The following is a 14872-nucleotide window of genomic DNA, read 5'->3' as shown; positions in this document are numbered from 1 at the left end:
AAATCAATTTTTCTGCAGGGGTCTTACAACAATTTGTTGACTCCCTACTGTGTTGAGTTGGTGCACTATGTCATGTGAGAGGAGATATCTCATGACTTTTGTAGGTAAATATTCTTGTTTTGTAAATATACTAGGTACTGCATGTCACATGGTTAATGATACAAAATCTCACCTGACTATTAACTTCTGCAAGTGTAAATTCTTATTACAATCAATTTCCTCACCAAAGCGTGTCTTCCAATCCCGCATTGCAATGAAATATGTTTTACAAGTTGTGCTCTACACCACCACCACTACTAAAGTTTGTGCACTAGTCCTCAAATTAGTGATTATGAGCACAGAGATATAATCTTGTATGCTCAGTAATTGTCAGTAAATTATACCTGAGAATATGCATATTTATAAGTGTATGCCACACTGGCTTGTTAGCCATTAAGTATCAGCAACAGCAAATGTGTTATTCATGATCACAAACCAAACCATTCAGTTCATGCTGTGAAAATGCACTGCAATTTCATACAACGTAGTATCAAGTTGATACCTCTTGTCACATAGCCCGCCAGCTGAATCTTTTGTCTGAGGGCCCAACATCTTGCAGTGATGGCACAGGAATGTGTTCATTATTTGAACATACGATGTTGCATTTAGCTGTTATCAGTAGGACCCCCAGATCTTCACTGGATATAATTGGTATCTGATGCAGTTGTGGTGGCCCACACCACACCAAGTGTACACCGAACCATTCCATATGCATGACATGCTTTGTGGGAAGCCCACTTATTGAACCTGATCTGCTAGTTTATTTTTGAAATATTGAAAATACGTATTTTCATTAACATCATTTTTTGCAATTTCTACCCCATATGTGACAATGTGTGTGTTGTGAATCCATTTGACTAATAAACTCTTCCTGCTCCGTACATCACCATATGTGACCATTCATAGAAAGAAGGGGTGGTGGGGAATGATGTCCACGCCATATTGGTGCACCAAGGTAACTTTCACTTTTGTCAGCAGCTATGATGGGTGTTTATTCCTTGTGTTTATTTTGTCCCTCCAGAGAATATTTGCACAACAATATTGCCATATAGCAACAATTTGCAGCTAAAATCCACATCAATTAAGAAACAAAACAGTTGCATATTGTTTTAATCCATTGTCAAAGTACACTTTAGTCTTTCTGGATGACCTTATGATCATATTTTTGACAACAGGCCATTAGGAAGACTATGTTAGGATGGTAATGACAATCAAATTTAATAAGAAAGAAAAAATATATAAAATTCAGAAAATATAATAAAATATTTATTGATTTATAGTAAAATATAGTAATAATACACAGTTTTCACACAAATTTTTACGACAATCAACCATAATCATCACCGTCAAATCACTGATAGTTGATTCATGTCTGGAACCCAATGGTTTCGACAAGTCCATTCTTTGTAAGCACTAATGGCTAAGAGCAATGAATGATGGCAGACGTCCTATTCTTGGTCTCTTCAATACTGGCTCGTCTTTGTCAGGTCCAGATCCTTTCAAATCACGGTGACTATCCTCTGCTTCTTTATGTGGACTTATCTCTGACTTTTTGAAATTTTCTTCTTCAGTTACAGATGAGTCTTTATTTTCAGTTTTTTCTTCTTGGTAATATCTCTTCCTGGCTGGGTCTCCAGGTGTGTGTTCAGCCTTCACCTGTTTAGCTTGGTTTGAAACAGTTTTCTTGTTTAACTTTGAACCTGCGTTGTGGGGGTAGGGGCAGTACTTACCTTTCTTACAGGTTCCATGCTTCTCATACTCGGGGCATACATAAGAATGCCTCTTCTTGCACTGCTTACGAAAATTGTGAAAGAAAAAAAACCCAATGGGTTATAAGAGAGAAATTTAAAGGAAAAACAATGCAAACATTCCATATCCATTACTTTACAAGAGGAACGAACTTTCAGCAGCACCTAAATAATATAATACTGCTGATGCTATTAGTACTATTACAATTCTGCAATTTACAAAAGAAATAATTGACCTCATTCCCGATAACACAACAACTATACACTTACAACAGGTATTGGCTGCAGTAAGTTTGAACTGAATGTGCCTAAATATGACATTTATGTCAGCAACATTCCATCAGATTCTGTAATTTTACTTTCCTTTGGAAGAATATATTCAAATCAACATAAATAATTTAGGAATAAATGGGATCACTCGTCAAACAGCAGATGCAGAATCACCAACAAGCGCGCGCGCGCACGCACACACACCTGTCTGTATGTTATGCTGTGTTGTGCTGTGCTGGCTGGACACACACTTGTAAAAGGGATTTTTTTCTGAAAGCTACCAAGTTTTCACTCTTGTATGTGCGCCTGTCAATGACTCAGCACTTCTGCTATCCAGTGAATGGTCTCCTTTGGTCCAAAATTATTTATATTCTGCCAGAACTTTCCTTACTGTATCTGTATTCAAACCAGTTACACAATTTTGAGCTGGGTGATTTCTCCACTTTGAAATTAAGCTTTGTCAGCCTTCCTGAGATTGACACCAACTCTGTTCACAGTTCTAACTTAGAACAGATGAGATGTATCAGACTGGCCAAAATACATTCCATATAAAGTACCTGACATTAGGATTCCTGTTATCTGATTTGGCCTACAGTCATACTACAGTCTGATTAAAATTACTTAATAGTGGACACTTCACGCACGAGTTGGTTTCCATCCATTGGAGCACTCAATGTCACACCCAAACCATTCCCTGTTGCCAAATTGCGACAACAATTGTTCATTTCACTACCAATTCCTTGTTCATCTTTCTCTCTTTGTGTGGTTGGATCTCAAATCCTGGGTCTGGCCCTTTCATATTTCATCACACATAAGACACAAACACACATGTATGACGTTGCATGAAGCTGAATTTTTTTAGGGCTATGACTCAACTCATCATAGCAACTCTGGCACCACACCAAAGTCATAAATACGGCAATCTAATACTGGGTAGTGGCGTAGTGGAGCGGTTGGCATATAAATCTGGTGTGTTGAAGGTCGTAGATTCAAATATTGTCAAATGCTGTGTAATTTTATTATTTATAAATCTGATCAAAAGCCTACTTTTTATTCAATTCATTTGTTTCACTTTATTTTTTTTTATTTCTAATACTTTGTCACATCTTTTTCATCGTTGTACTGACTTTTCTATTTGCTCTAATTTTTCTTCCTATTATCCTGCTTTTGTTTGGAATCTGCCTGTGTCACATATAATCTGCAGGACTACTCATCGGTTGGTAATGCAGCAGCACGTCACCAGTGTGAGAATAGTTTCAAGTAACTAGCAATAGTGAGAAATTACAATTCAATTCTAGTACTGAAACTGATTTTTTTTGTTTTTTGTGTCGAGTATGCTCTGGCAGGATAGCTTTAACCACAAAGTGATTGTGATTTTAGTTCTGCTGCTTATTGTTGACTGCCATTTTGTCAGATATATTGAACATCTCCGGATGTGTTACATTAGGACACACGTTTGAATTCAGGGCTACAAAACATGTAGTCAGAAGCACATCAATAATTAGCCTCTTAATATCAGCTGTCGATTGCATTTCCGTCATACCACACAGTGGCCACTTCCAACATTGCTCCATGTAACATGTTAACAGCATTTGTGAAGTGACTCACCATGTTGTGTGTGTTGCTTATAAATTGAGCGGCAGCCAGCAGCTGATGTGGCAACACTAGCAGCAAATGACAGACGTCAGTCAATTTTAATCCGACTATAACATTTTGTCAAATGACTATCAACACAGTCATCAAAATCTCTTATCCCAGTACACTAAGGTAGTGTAATTACACATTAACTTCTGTAAATGATTTTGACAACTGTGTGCTATGGGACAGCCCAATGGTACTCTGTAATGAAACCAGTAGCCATTTGAGAAAATACTAGTCTGACTGTAGACTACAACCAAGTTTTTTCCTCATCCAATTGGATCTTAAGCAATTCCATTCATTCAGGTGGCTGTGTGTAGTGGTACAGGAAAACTGGTGTCCCAACATTAAAGGGGTCATGATCCAAGTCTAAACTGTATTCTGAGGCCAATATGAAAGTGCACTATCAATTTATCTATAAATTTAATATTGTGAACCTATTCAGCAGAAAAATAATTTGTTGTGAATTAAATCATTCCAGTGAACAAGGGAGTGAGAGTTATTTCCTTTGCAGTTGCAGAACAGTTACGCAACAGATTCTCTTATAGGTTACATGAATTGTTTATGAGAATCCACAATTATTTTTAACTATTTATTGAAATGCTTTATGGAAAGTTTGAAATTGCTAACAATGTCCTATGATAATTTTACAATAATTTAAATTTTAACAAAATGACACCAAAACATTTTCTGAAGATGATGTTTCTTGTGGCTTCAGAGTTGTTAGTTTTTGAAAGCTTGTATTAACAGCTACTACCAGAATTTCATAAAGTTAACAAGAAATGTTTTTTCAATCAGCTGAAATTAAACATTTTCGTGTATCTCCATTTTATAGTAGTCGATAAATTACTTCCAACACGGAAGATTGATTTATTTATTTTAATAGAAAATATTGCCCCAGTTTACCTCCCACGTTACTGCAAATATCAGTGATATAGATGCAGCATTGAGAAACTGCTAATATCACTGTGACCCCTGTCAGACACACTACAGAATCTGCAATGTAGTTCACTCCCATTTTAAAGATACCATAAATCCAACTGTGCCCAGTGATTGAAACAAAGTACATGTCCCATCTTTCTATAAGGAAGATACCGGAAGTGATCCATAAAATACCATCCAATCTTAGTCACATCCATCAGTTGCAGAATCCTAGAACATACTCTGAGCTCAAACACAATGGAGTATCTTGAAGTAAATGACATTCATGGTAACCATTGTGGAGTCCAAAACACTGATCATGAGAAACCCAACTTGCACTCCGACATCCTGAAAGCCATGAAGCAAAGATTAGGAGAATGTAGAAGTCTTTGACTTGGCACCCCATTAACATTTATTCAAAATGTACCATTATATAGGGTATCAAACAAGATTTGTGACTGGATTGCACATTACTTGGCACGGTGAGTGCAGCATGTTACCCTTTGATGGAGTCCTGACAGAAGTAGATGTGACTTCAGATGTGCTATGGAGAAGTTTGCTAGGACCCTTCTGCTCATGTCGTATGCTAATGATCTGGCAGTCAATATTAATAGGAACTTCCAACTTCTCAGAGATATGTTTCAATATGTGAGGGACACAAGTATAAACCAGAATATCTTAACACAGTTTTACTTGCGATATATACCAATAATTACTGACTTATTTTCTCAACATAGTTTCCATAACAGAAATCCATTTTCTGCTTCTGATAAGCAGCTTTCTCATCCTTTCACGTAGAAAGCAAATTGGCTGTCCCAGTAGCCAATTGTGAGAGTTCTGTTTGACTGCATCATCATCATCATCATCATAAAAATGTTCCCTTCCTAGTGCCCTCTTCCGTGGACCAAACAGGGTGGTCACAAGGGGATGTGCGAACTATAGGGTGCAATTTGATGAGGTTGCTAAAGTAGTTCTGAGAGTTTTTCACAAGCAACAACTGTTGCATAGGGCCATGCATTGCTGAGGAGGAGGATGATGATAATGTTAATTGGCTGCAGACTGTTGTGATAAGCAACCTTTCCATCATCCAGCAGTTTGCACTAGTGACTGCATTCATCATCCTTCACCCATGCAAATAGTCAAACAAAAATACATGTTTTCAGTCCCAAAACATGTTGCCTCAACTTTTCAGCTGACAGCATATGCCTTGATTGGTGTCCCCTCTCCAACTCTCTCCCACTCCATACTCTTCTTTTTGTTCTCTGGTGGTATAGTGATGGACCCATATTTTGTCACAGCATAGTCCAGAAATGCCTCTCTTTCTTCACAAAAGAAAAGTATTCTGACTAAATAATTATCCAGCTATAGGACCTAGTACACCCCCCCCCCCCCGCCCCCCACACACACACACACACAAGACAGACAGACAGAGAGGTTGTATTTTTTTATTATGTTGTTTGAGGTACTTCTTGGACAATGTACAGCAATTGAAGTTGGTCAGCAGATGACTCAATGATGAGTTTCCAACACTGCACGAACTACAGAAGGATTCCATATGAATAGGTAACATCAAGAATCGACATGGAAGACTATATATTCAAAAAGGAATACCTCAACTATAACAACTGTGGCTATGGCATGTGGCAACTTTGGGGACCTGATACACATGCTTAAGCTCACAGTCCGTAGTGTCACACAATGTGATAGTCGGGCAGCTAGCACATGAAGTCAGAACTATAGAGTATAGCATCTGAGATGTTAATGTTTATGTGATAACACCAATAGGAACCTCACCATGGGACACCAGCTAGACAAAGCACTGTCCCTATGGGTGGAGAGTCTTGCATCTCTGCGTGAAGGTGAGAGCTATGCCGAAGGTAGAGGACCTACTGTCAGAACGGTCACAGCTGATGGATCAGACTAAGAGTTTCCCACAACGTCCCATCTTCCCTATCCAATCCTAGCCCTTACCCAATTCCCATTCCCAATCCAAAGGTGTGATGCAATCCGTGCCGAGGGCTGCGTGGCACATGGGAAGATGTGTCACAAATGGAGACTCAGGGATACCTGATTACCTCCCTGAGTAAGTAGCCTTACACCACTTGGGGTATTTGTGGTGTGGACCATGTAGATCCCCAAATCTCGTGGGACCAAGATGGACACGACTAAAGAAAATAAATTAAAACAAACTGAGGGACTAACTGAGACCTCAGACACACAAACATCAGGGTAATGACTGAAGGCAGGCATTCCCACTACTGAATTAGGGTCCAGACCTGAGCCAAAAGTGGGAACAGTAACCAAGAAGTTGGACCAGATCAAGATTAAAGCCTTGTCTGGGGCCCAGAGGAGGAAACTACTCGGGAAAAAGAGAAAAAAAGGGAATGGCTTCCTAAAGACAAGTGGAGTGAATTAAAGGGACTTGAACCTAAGACCCCAAGAAAAAACTGTCTCAGGTTGAAGGCGATACACAGACCCCCACAATGTCGAAGACAGGCAGCAAGAGGATAAGGGAGGAATCTAGACTCCCTCCTCCCTGGATAAGTGAGCCCAGAAAAAACCGAGGCAAGAAATAGGGAAACAGACCGATAGTACTGCAGTCTCTGTTTTTAAGATGGCAGTTATCCAGGAAGGCTATCTACTGGTGGTCGCCACCTCAGTTCTATCTAGAGTGTGGTGCCCTCATGTTTGTCTGAAGGACAAGGTGCCCGTGACATCCCCATGTGAAGATGCAAAGCTGCTGGTCAAGACGGCAGTGGAGGTTCTTAAGACCGCAAAGATATCAATATGGGTACCAGAGATCCTTAAGGATGTCTCTCCTAAGACTGTTCGAGAAAATAGGTGCCCAGAACTCAAAAGTGTCGACTGAGGACGGGAGAGTGATCAACCAGAAGGTTTTATCAGAAGGACGAACCCTGGTAGTGAAGGTTGGAGAGAAGTCCCTGAAGGCAATGCAAGAGCAAGAATTGAAATTGTTTTTACGGTTCTCACAGGTGAGAGACTAGAGGTACTGCAGATTAATCTGCAGCACAGTAAAGGGGCCTCTGCTGCCCTGAGCTGCTGCCTGGAGAGGCAGGAAGTTGACGTGGCCCTGATACAAGAACCCTACTTATATAAAAGGGGCGTATTGGGCCTCGGTGGCACTGGAGGTCAGCTTACTTATACTAGAAATCAAAGAAACACCAGAATATGCATCCAATTTCTTTAATGCCAATGATCGATTTCTGTTCCAGGGACCTAGTGGCCATTAATGTGAGGATAGTATCACGAGGGAAATTTTATTGCCCTCAGCATATCTTCCTTACGAAGACAGCTCTCTCCTCCTCCTCCTCCTCCTCCGGAGGTGAGGAGACTGTTAGAGGCTTGCTGTCGGCGGGTGTGGGGACTGGAAGACATATAGGTGGGACTTTGATAAGGAATCCAGTAGAGTTTGAGGCAGTACCAGAGGCTGCAGGACAACTGCACAATCAAGAAGTGCACAAATAGGAGTGTGTCTTGGAATAACAACTGTTTAGCCTTGTGAGATGTAAAGGACAATGGGCAAAATATCGTGAGGCCCTTGTCAACTACAGCCTTGCAATCAGACAAGTGAAGAAGGCATTCTGTGAGGAAGTGGAGAGCACGGCTGCTCAAGTCAGACTTCACAGAATCCTCACTAGAGTACCAACCAATCCAGGAGGTACATTGAGGAAGGAGGATGGGGAATATACAAAGACAGCACATGAGATGGTGGAACTGCTCCTCAAAACTCACTTTCCTCAATATGCTCTGCCGGACAACACAGACCAGAATGTGATCCCAGAGAGAGAATTGTTCTCAGGCACTCAAAGAGAGGACTGTGAATTGGCCAAAGAGTGTGTGGACTTCAATAAAATCCAATTGGTGGTGGGAACATTCCAACCTTTCAAGTCACCTGGCCCCTGGCAGGAGAGAATCTCATAAGAGTCCTATGCAGGTTATCTAGGGTTAGCCTAGCAGTAGGAATCACTCCCAATGCTTGGAGGGCAGTGAAGGTTTTCTTCATTCCAAAGCCAGGGAGAATTGATCATACCCAGGCCAAAGATACGAGACCAATCAGTCTGTCCTCCTGCAGCCTCACAACATTCAAAAAACTGGTTAATGTATACATTGGGAGAGGAGGATAATTAGGGCTCCTCTACATTCAAACCAACACACATATCAACCAGGTAAATCATGTGAGACAGCTCTCCAACTCATTGGGAGGGTAGAGAAAGCACTTCACTTCCAAGAAATGGCCCTCTGCATCTTCCTGGATATCGAGGGGGCCTTCAGTAACGACTTTTCATCCCAGGATAAGGGCAGCAGAGGTGCATGACCTAGGGACCACTATATGTAGGTGGACCAGGGCCATGCTTAGTGGAAGGAAGGTAGAGGCTACCATGAAGAATGGAAAGATGGTAATTAACACCCCTAGAGGTTGCTCACAGGGAGGAATTCTGTCCCGTTTATTGTGGAATCTAGTGGTGAACGATCTCATTGAGGCACTAAATTCCAGACAATGCTTCTGTCAAGGATACGCAGATGACACTGTCATAATCATACTTGGTAAATTCACTGACACAGTCAGGAATATGGGACAAGGACAGTTGGACATTGTGCAAAAAATGGTGCATTAAACAGAATCTGAGAGTTAATCCTAAGAAGACTGTTGTGGTACCATTTGCGAAGAGACATATTCAGCATGCAAGTTGGAATCTAAAGCTCTTCGATGAAACTCTACCTGTGAAGGGGACAGTGAAACATCTAGGGGTGTAACCTTGGATGAGAAGCTAACTTGGACCTCTCATATTAAGAGTATCTGCTCCAAGGCAAAAAGTACTTTAGTGAGTACTAGGAGGGCTTGTGGCAAAAACTGGGGCCTAAGCCCCAGGGGTATGCAATGGATATACACCACAGTGGTTAGACCTAGGATTTCCTACGGGGCCATAGTGTGGTGCAAGAAGGTAGAACAGCGGGCTCCAACTAAGGAGCTTGCTAAGGTGCAGAGACTGGCCTGCTTAGCCATAACAGGTGGAATTAGCAACACACCAACCACTGGGATGGAAGCCATGCTGGACATGCCTCCACTACACCTTTGGGTCAAGATGGAGGCAGTAGCTGCAGCATAGACTTAAAACTGGCAAAAACTGGATCTCATCGGGGTATCCAGAAGCACACACTAACATAGTGAGTGAGGTAAATATAGGAATGGCTGGGGAAATGCCTGCCACCTATATAACAACTCCAAACTGCTTCAACAAGCCTTACAATATAATACTTGGAAACAGGGAGTAGTGGGAAAAAACAATTTGACACCTTACCAAAAACAGACCAAGGCATTGGGGCAGGGGTGTACAGGGTTCTGCCAAGACTGGAGGGCATCATCTCTCCAGGAAAACTGGCCTCTGTATTCAAAGCTGAAATTACTGCAATCATGGCATGTGTGGAGAACACGTGTACATGCTACAAGGACCGTAGCATCTATATCTATTCAGAAAGCCTTGAAATCACTGGCAGCTCCTGCAATGAGATCTAAGATTGTTGCAGAATGCCACAGGGCTCTGGTGGAGCTAGGGGGAAGAAATAGGGTAAACTAGTGAGTCCCTGGCCACTCAGGGATCTGTGGCAATGAACAAACCGACAGATTGGCCAGGATGGGGCAGCGACTCCATTTATTGGACTGGAACGTGTCTTGACGATCACCAAGGCTATGATCAAACTAGAACTACACAACTGGCTTGGGAAACAGCATGTATAATATTGGACCAAGGTCCATAAACAAAAACATGGGAAGGTAATGATGCCCAATGCACGTTTTAAAAAAGGTCTGTAATCCTGGGATTGAACAGGAAAGAGATCAAACAGGACTGGACTGATGACAGGCCATGGGAATTTCAAAAAACACCTACACATAATGCGTATAACAGAAGAAGACCCTAAATGTAGGATCTTTGATGAGTGTGAAGAAACAGCATCACACGTAATCTTCGAATGCATGGAATTGAGAGCAAAAGTTACAGAATCTTCACGACAACTAGACCCGAAGAAATTGTGTTAAACAAAAAACTGGTACAGGGACTCCTTGCTCTATTTAAGGGCATTGGTTGGCTTTACTAGATATACAAGGAGCAATACCACACAATAAACTCTGTTTCTGTGCTGGCAGTGGCGGTTAGACCTAAGCTGTTTTAGCTTCCCTGTCAAAATCAAATCAATCCAATCAACACCAATAGGAATGGCACCCCTTTTTTGGCATGCTTTTGGGTTGGTTGGTTCAAAAATGGGGGGGGGGTGGGGGGAGAAGGGATCCAACTGCGAGGTCATCAGTCCCTTGTTCCCTGTAAAATAATTACACAATGGAAAGAAGAAAAGAAAGGAGACGTACAGCACAAGAAGAGGAAGGAAGAACCAGGTAGAACGGCACCAGGACAACCAATGCTACTATGAACAAAAACAGGAAAAAGAAAACCACACTGAGAAGCAAGAAACAGGTAGAAGGAGTAAAAACAAGAAAGCACATGATTGTGGCTGGCCGACCACGAGAATAAAAAGGAAAAGCCAGCCACTCTGTGACACATTAAAACATCCCTCCTAAAAGCATTGGAGTGGAGAACACAAAGGGACAAAGGACATGCGTTAAAATTAAATTAGCCGATGAGGTGTTGTCAGCTAAAATTAATGGCAACGAGTCTGGTAACTGAAAAGTCCATCGCAGGGCAGCCAAAGGAGGACAGCTCACCCAGATATGGGCCATTGTCAGCCTGGCACCGCACCAACACTGAGGTGGGTCATCACGGCACAGGAGGTAGCCATGTGTCACCCAAGCATGGCCAATGTGGAGCCGGCAGAGAACCAATGTGGCCCTGAGAGAGGCCGCATGGAGGACTGCCACACATTCGTAGACTCCTTAATTGCACCCAGCTTGTTGTGCATGCTGAGGTTATGCCATTTCGTCTTCCAAAGCAGCAAAACCTTGTGGTGTAGTACTGAACGCAGGTCAGTTGCAGAGAAGCCGATCTCCATTAGCAGTTTCCGCATAGCGTGTTTGGCCAGCCTGTCAGTAAGTTCGTTGCCTGGGATTCCAACGTGACCTGGGGTCAAGACAAACAACACTGAACGACCAGACTGTTCCAGGGCATAGATGGACTCCTGGATGGTTGCTATCGAAGGATGACAAGGGTAGCACTGATCAAGATCTTGTAGGCCGCTCAAGGAGTCAGTACACAGAAGAAACACCTCCCCAGGGCATGAACACATGTGCTCAAGGGCATGAGATGTAGCCACGAGCTCGGCAGTGAAAACACTGCAGCCATCGGGCAAGGAATGCTGTTCAATATCTCCTCCATGAACATGCGCGAAGCCGACATGAGCATCAGCCATCGAGCCCTCGGTGTAAACCACTTCGTGGCCTCTGTACTTGTCAAGAATCGAGAGGAAGTGGCAGCGGAGATCCGCGGGTTAAACGAGTCTTTAGGGCCATGTGAAAGGTCCTAGTGGTAGAGCGACCCTGGTGGAAGCGGCCCTGACATGGAGCCACTAGGCCACGTGACTTCAGGACCTGACCCAACCCAACCGCTGACAAACCATATGTTCCAGCACCTTACAAACAATATTGGTCAGGCTGATCGGCCGATAGCTATCCACATCAAGTGAGTTTTTACTGAATTTGAGCACCGGAATGATGGTGCTCTACCACCATTGCGATGGAAAGACACCGTCGTACCAGATCTGGTTGAGGACGACGAGGAGATGTGTAATCATCTGACTGTGGATCCGATCTGGTCCAGGAGCTGTGTCGGGGCAATGTGCAAGGGCACTGGGAAGCTCCCACTCTGTAAATGGGGAATTATAGAATTCACTGTGGCGTGTAGTAAATGAGAGGACTTTCCCTTCCAGATGCCGTTTGAAAGTGCGAAAGGCTGGGGGTAATTCTCCGACGTAGACTCTAGCATAGTGCTCAGAAAATGCTCGGCAATCACATTTGCATCGGTAGATAACACGCCATTTATGTTAACATTGGGAACACCTGTTGGGGGTCTGGCACCCAAAAACACGTATGATCTTTGCATAGACTTGGGAAGGTGAATTATGGCACCCAATGGTCGAGACATATCTCCACCAACACTCCTGCTTCCGTTGTTCAATAATTTGGTGAACGCGAGCACTGAGCTGTTTTAAGGCTATGAGGTGCCCCAGGGAAGGGTGCTGCTTATGCTGCTGTAGAGCTCACTGACACTCCTTAATTGCTTCAGCAACTTCCAGCGACTGCCAAAGGACTGCCTTTTTCCGGGGCAACCCAAAGAGCGAGGGATCGTGTTTTCTGCCACAGAAACGATTGTTATAGTCACCTGCTCAACCATGACATTGATGTTCCCATACAAGGGAGATTCAATGGTGACAGCAGAGGTGAAAGTTTCTCAGTCCACCTTGTTTAAAGCCCATCTGGGCAGGTGCCCATGAGCTTGATGCTGGGCAGTGACAGGAAGATGGGGAAGTGGTCACTACCCCACAGGTTGTCATGTGCTCTCCAGTGGATAGATGGGAGAAGTCCTGGACTGCAAATTGATAAATCAATGGCCGAGTAACTACCTCGAACCACAATGAAATGTGTGGCGGCCACGGTATTTAAGAGGCAGAGGTCGAACTGAGACAGTAAAGTTTCGACATTTCTGCATCTGCCAGTAAGCACAGTGCCACCCTCAAGGGCCCAGATTTCCTGGAGGGCAATGCAGAAAGCAGGTGTAAAACTTACAGTAGTTGTAGCTCAGCCAGGCAGTGGAAAAAACCGCCGGCAATTCCACTGGAGGATGACGTCATCATGTGACTGGGGAGGCATGGAACATTCAATGAGGCGGTTTACACCTAATGGTCACCTGCTGTCACTGACTTTTTGCCTGAGCAGCCTATACCCATTTTGTATGAGGGTCCATCGTGATCTAGGTCCTAGCAGATGCCAGAATCTGCCACCTCATCCGTAGATGCAGAGCTTGGAGGTAGCGGTGGTGTGGGTGCCACTGCAATTCCCTTGGTCTTTGAGACTTTCTTTTTGGATTTCTCTCACTTTTCCTTGGGTTTCCCTGGCTGGGAGGACTTCAGTCTCCGGGACTGAGGATCAGCATCAAGCCCTGTGACCAGCTAGCAGAAACCTGGGAATGTAGTGACCCAAGGGATCCCTTCCTAGCGAGAGCAGCCAAAGAAGTTGTACGCTTTTCCGGCTTAGAAGTGGGGATAAACATCCCTGATGGTTTGGGGGGGGGGGGGGGGGGGGGAGGTGTGTTGCTCCTGAAATAGGTGGTGCAGGAGTTACAGGGAGGGTAGTGTCCCCCACCATCAAGGGGGCAGGTGTAGTCTTCTGGCTCCAAGAGGTGAATGGGGTTGACAGAACTGATGGGGGCTACAACTGTTTTAGCGGCAGTGTAAGGGGCGTAACATGCTGTCATGCATACAGGATGTAGATTTTCAAATTTCCTCTTAGCCTCAGTGTAGGTCAGTCTGTCCAGGGTCTTGTACTCCATGATTTTCCTTTCTTTCTGGGGAATCCTGCAGTCTGGCGAGCAAGGCGAATGGTGTTCTCCACAGTTGACACAGATGGGAGGCAGGGCACATGGAGTATTGGGATGTGATGGGCATCTGCAATCTTGAAATGTGACACTGGAAGTACAGCAGGAAGACATATGACCAAACTTCCAACATTTAAAGCACCGCATCGGGGAAGGGATATAGGGTTTTACATCACAGCGGTAGACCATCACATTGACCTTCTCGTGTAATGTATCACCCTCTAAGGCCAAGATGAAGGCACTGGTGGCAAACTGATTATCCCTCAGATCCCGGTGGACACGCCGAATGAATTTTACACCTCGCCGTTCTAAATTGACGCACAGCTCATCGTCAGACTGCAAAAGAAGGTCCCTGTGAAATCTCATTTTGGACAAGCCCTCCAGCTCCCCAAACTTATACTACACAACTCTTCCACAAGAAACAACATTCAGTTCTTTATTACGTGTTTTGTAGCTGTGATTCATTGACATTGAACTGTGCCTCAAAAAGATTTAATACAGAAAGTTAATAATTTCAAGGACTTCAGAAATCTAGAATAGGATTCTTCAAAGGGAACTAATTCCTCAAGAGTGAAAAATAGCATCTATTCAAACACATACTGCAATCATGAGCATCATTCTCTCAATTTTTACTTGACTGTTGACAATGAAGTCATCAGTGGGAGCATGAAGCTCAAACTGGGAAAGGATATCAAC

The 14872-nt window shown here is 43.4% G+C and overlaps 1 protein-coding gene across 1 annotated transcript in view; it reads right to left on the bottom strand.

Annotated features, from left to right (window-relative positions):
• Positions 1 to 1278: 1278 nt before the first annotated feature.
• Positions 1279 to 14872, bottom strand: part of LOC126480833 (uncharacterized) — a 54137-nt gene continuing 40543 nt past the window's right edge. The window contains exon 7 of the mRNA XM_050104177.1: positions 1279 to 1830. Within this exon, the coding sequence (XP_049960134.1) occupies positions 1453 to 1830 (378 nt within the window). The 3' untranslated portion in view covers positions 1279 to 1452. The remainder of the gene's footprint in view (positions 1831 to 14872) is intronic.

The sequence above is a fragment of the Schistocerca serialis genome, chromosome 5 (genome assembly GCF_023864345.2).
Source record: "Schistocerca serialis cubense isolate TAMUIC-IGC-003099 chromosome 5, iqSchSeri2.2, whole genome shotgun sequence".
Taxonomy (NCBI): Eukaryota; Metazoa; Arthropoda; class Insecta; order Orthoptera; family Acrididae; genus Schistocerca; species Schistocerca serialis.
Note: the sequence above shows the minus strand (reverse complement) of the source record. Positions and strands in the feature narration are given on the sequence as shown.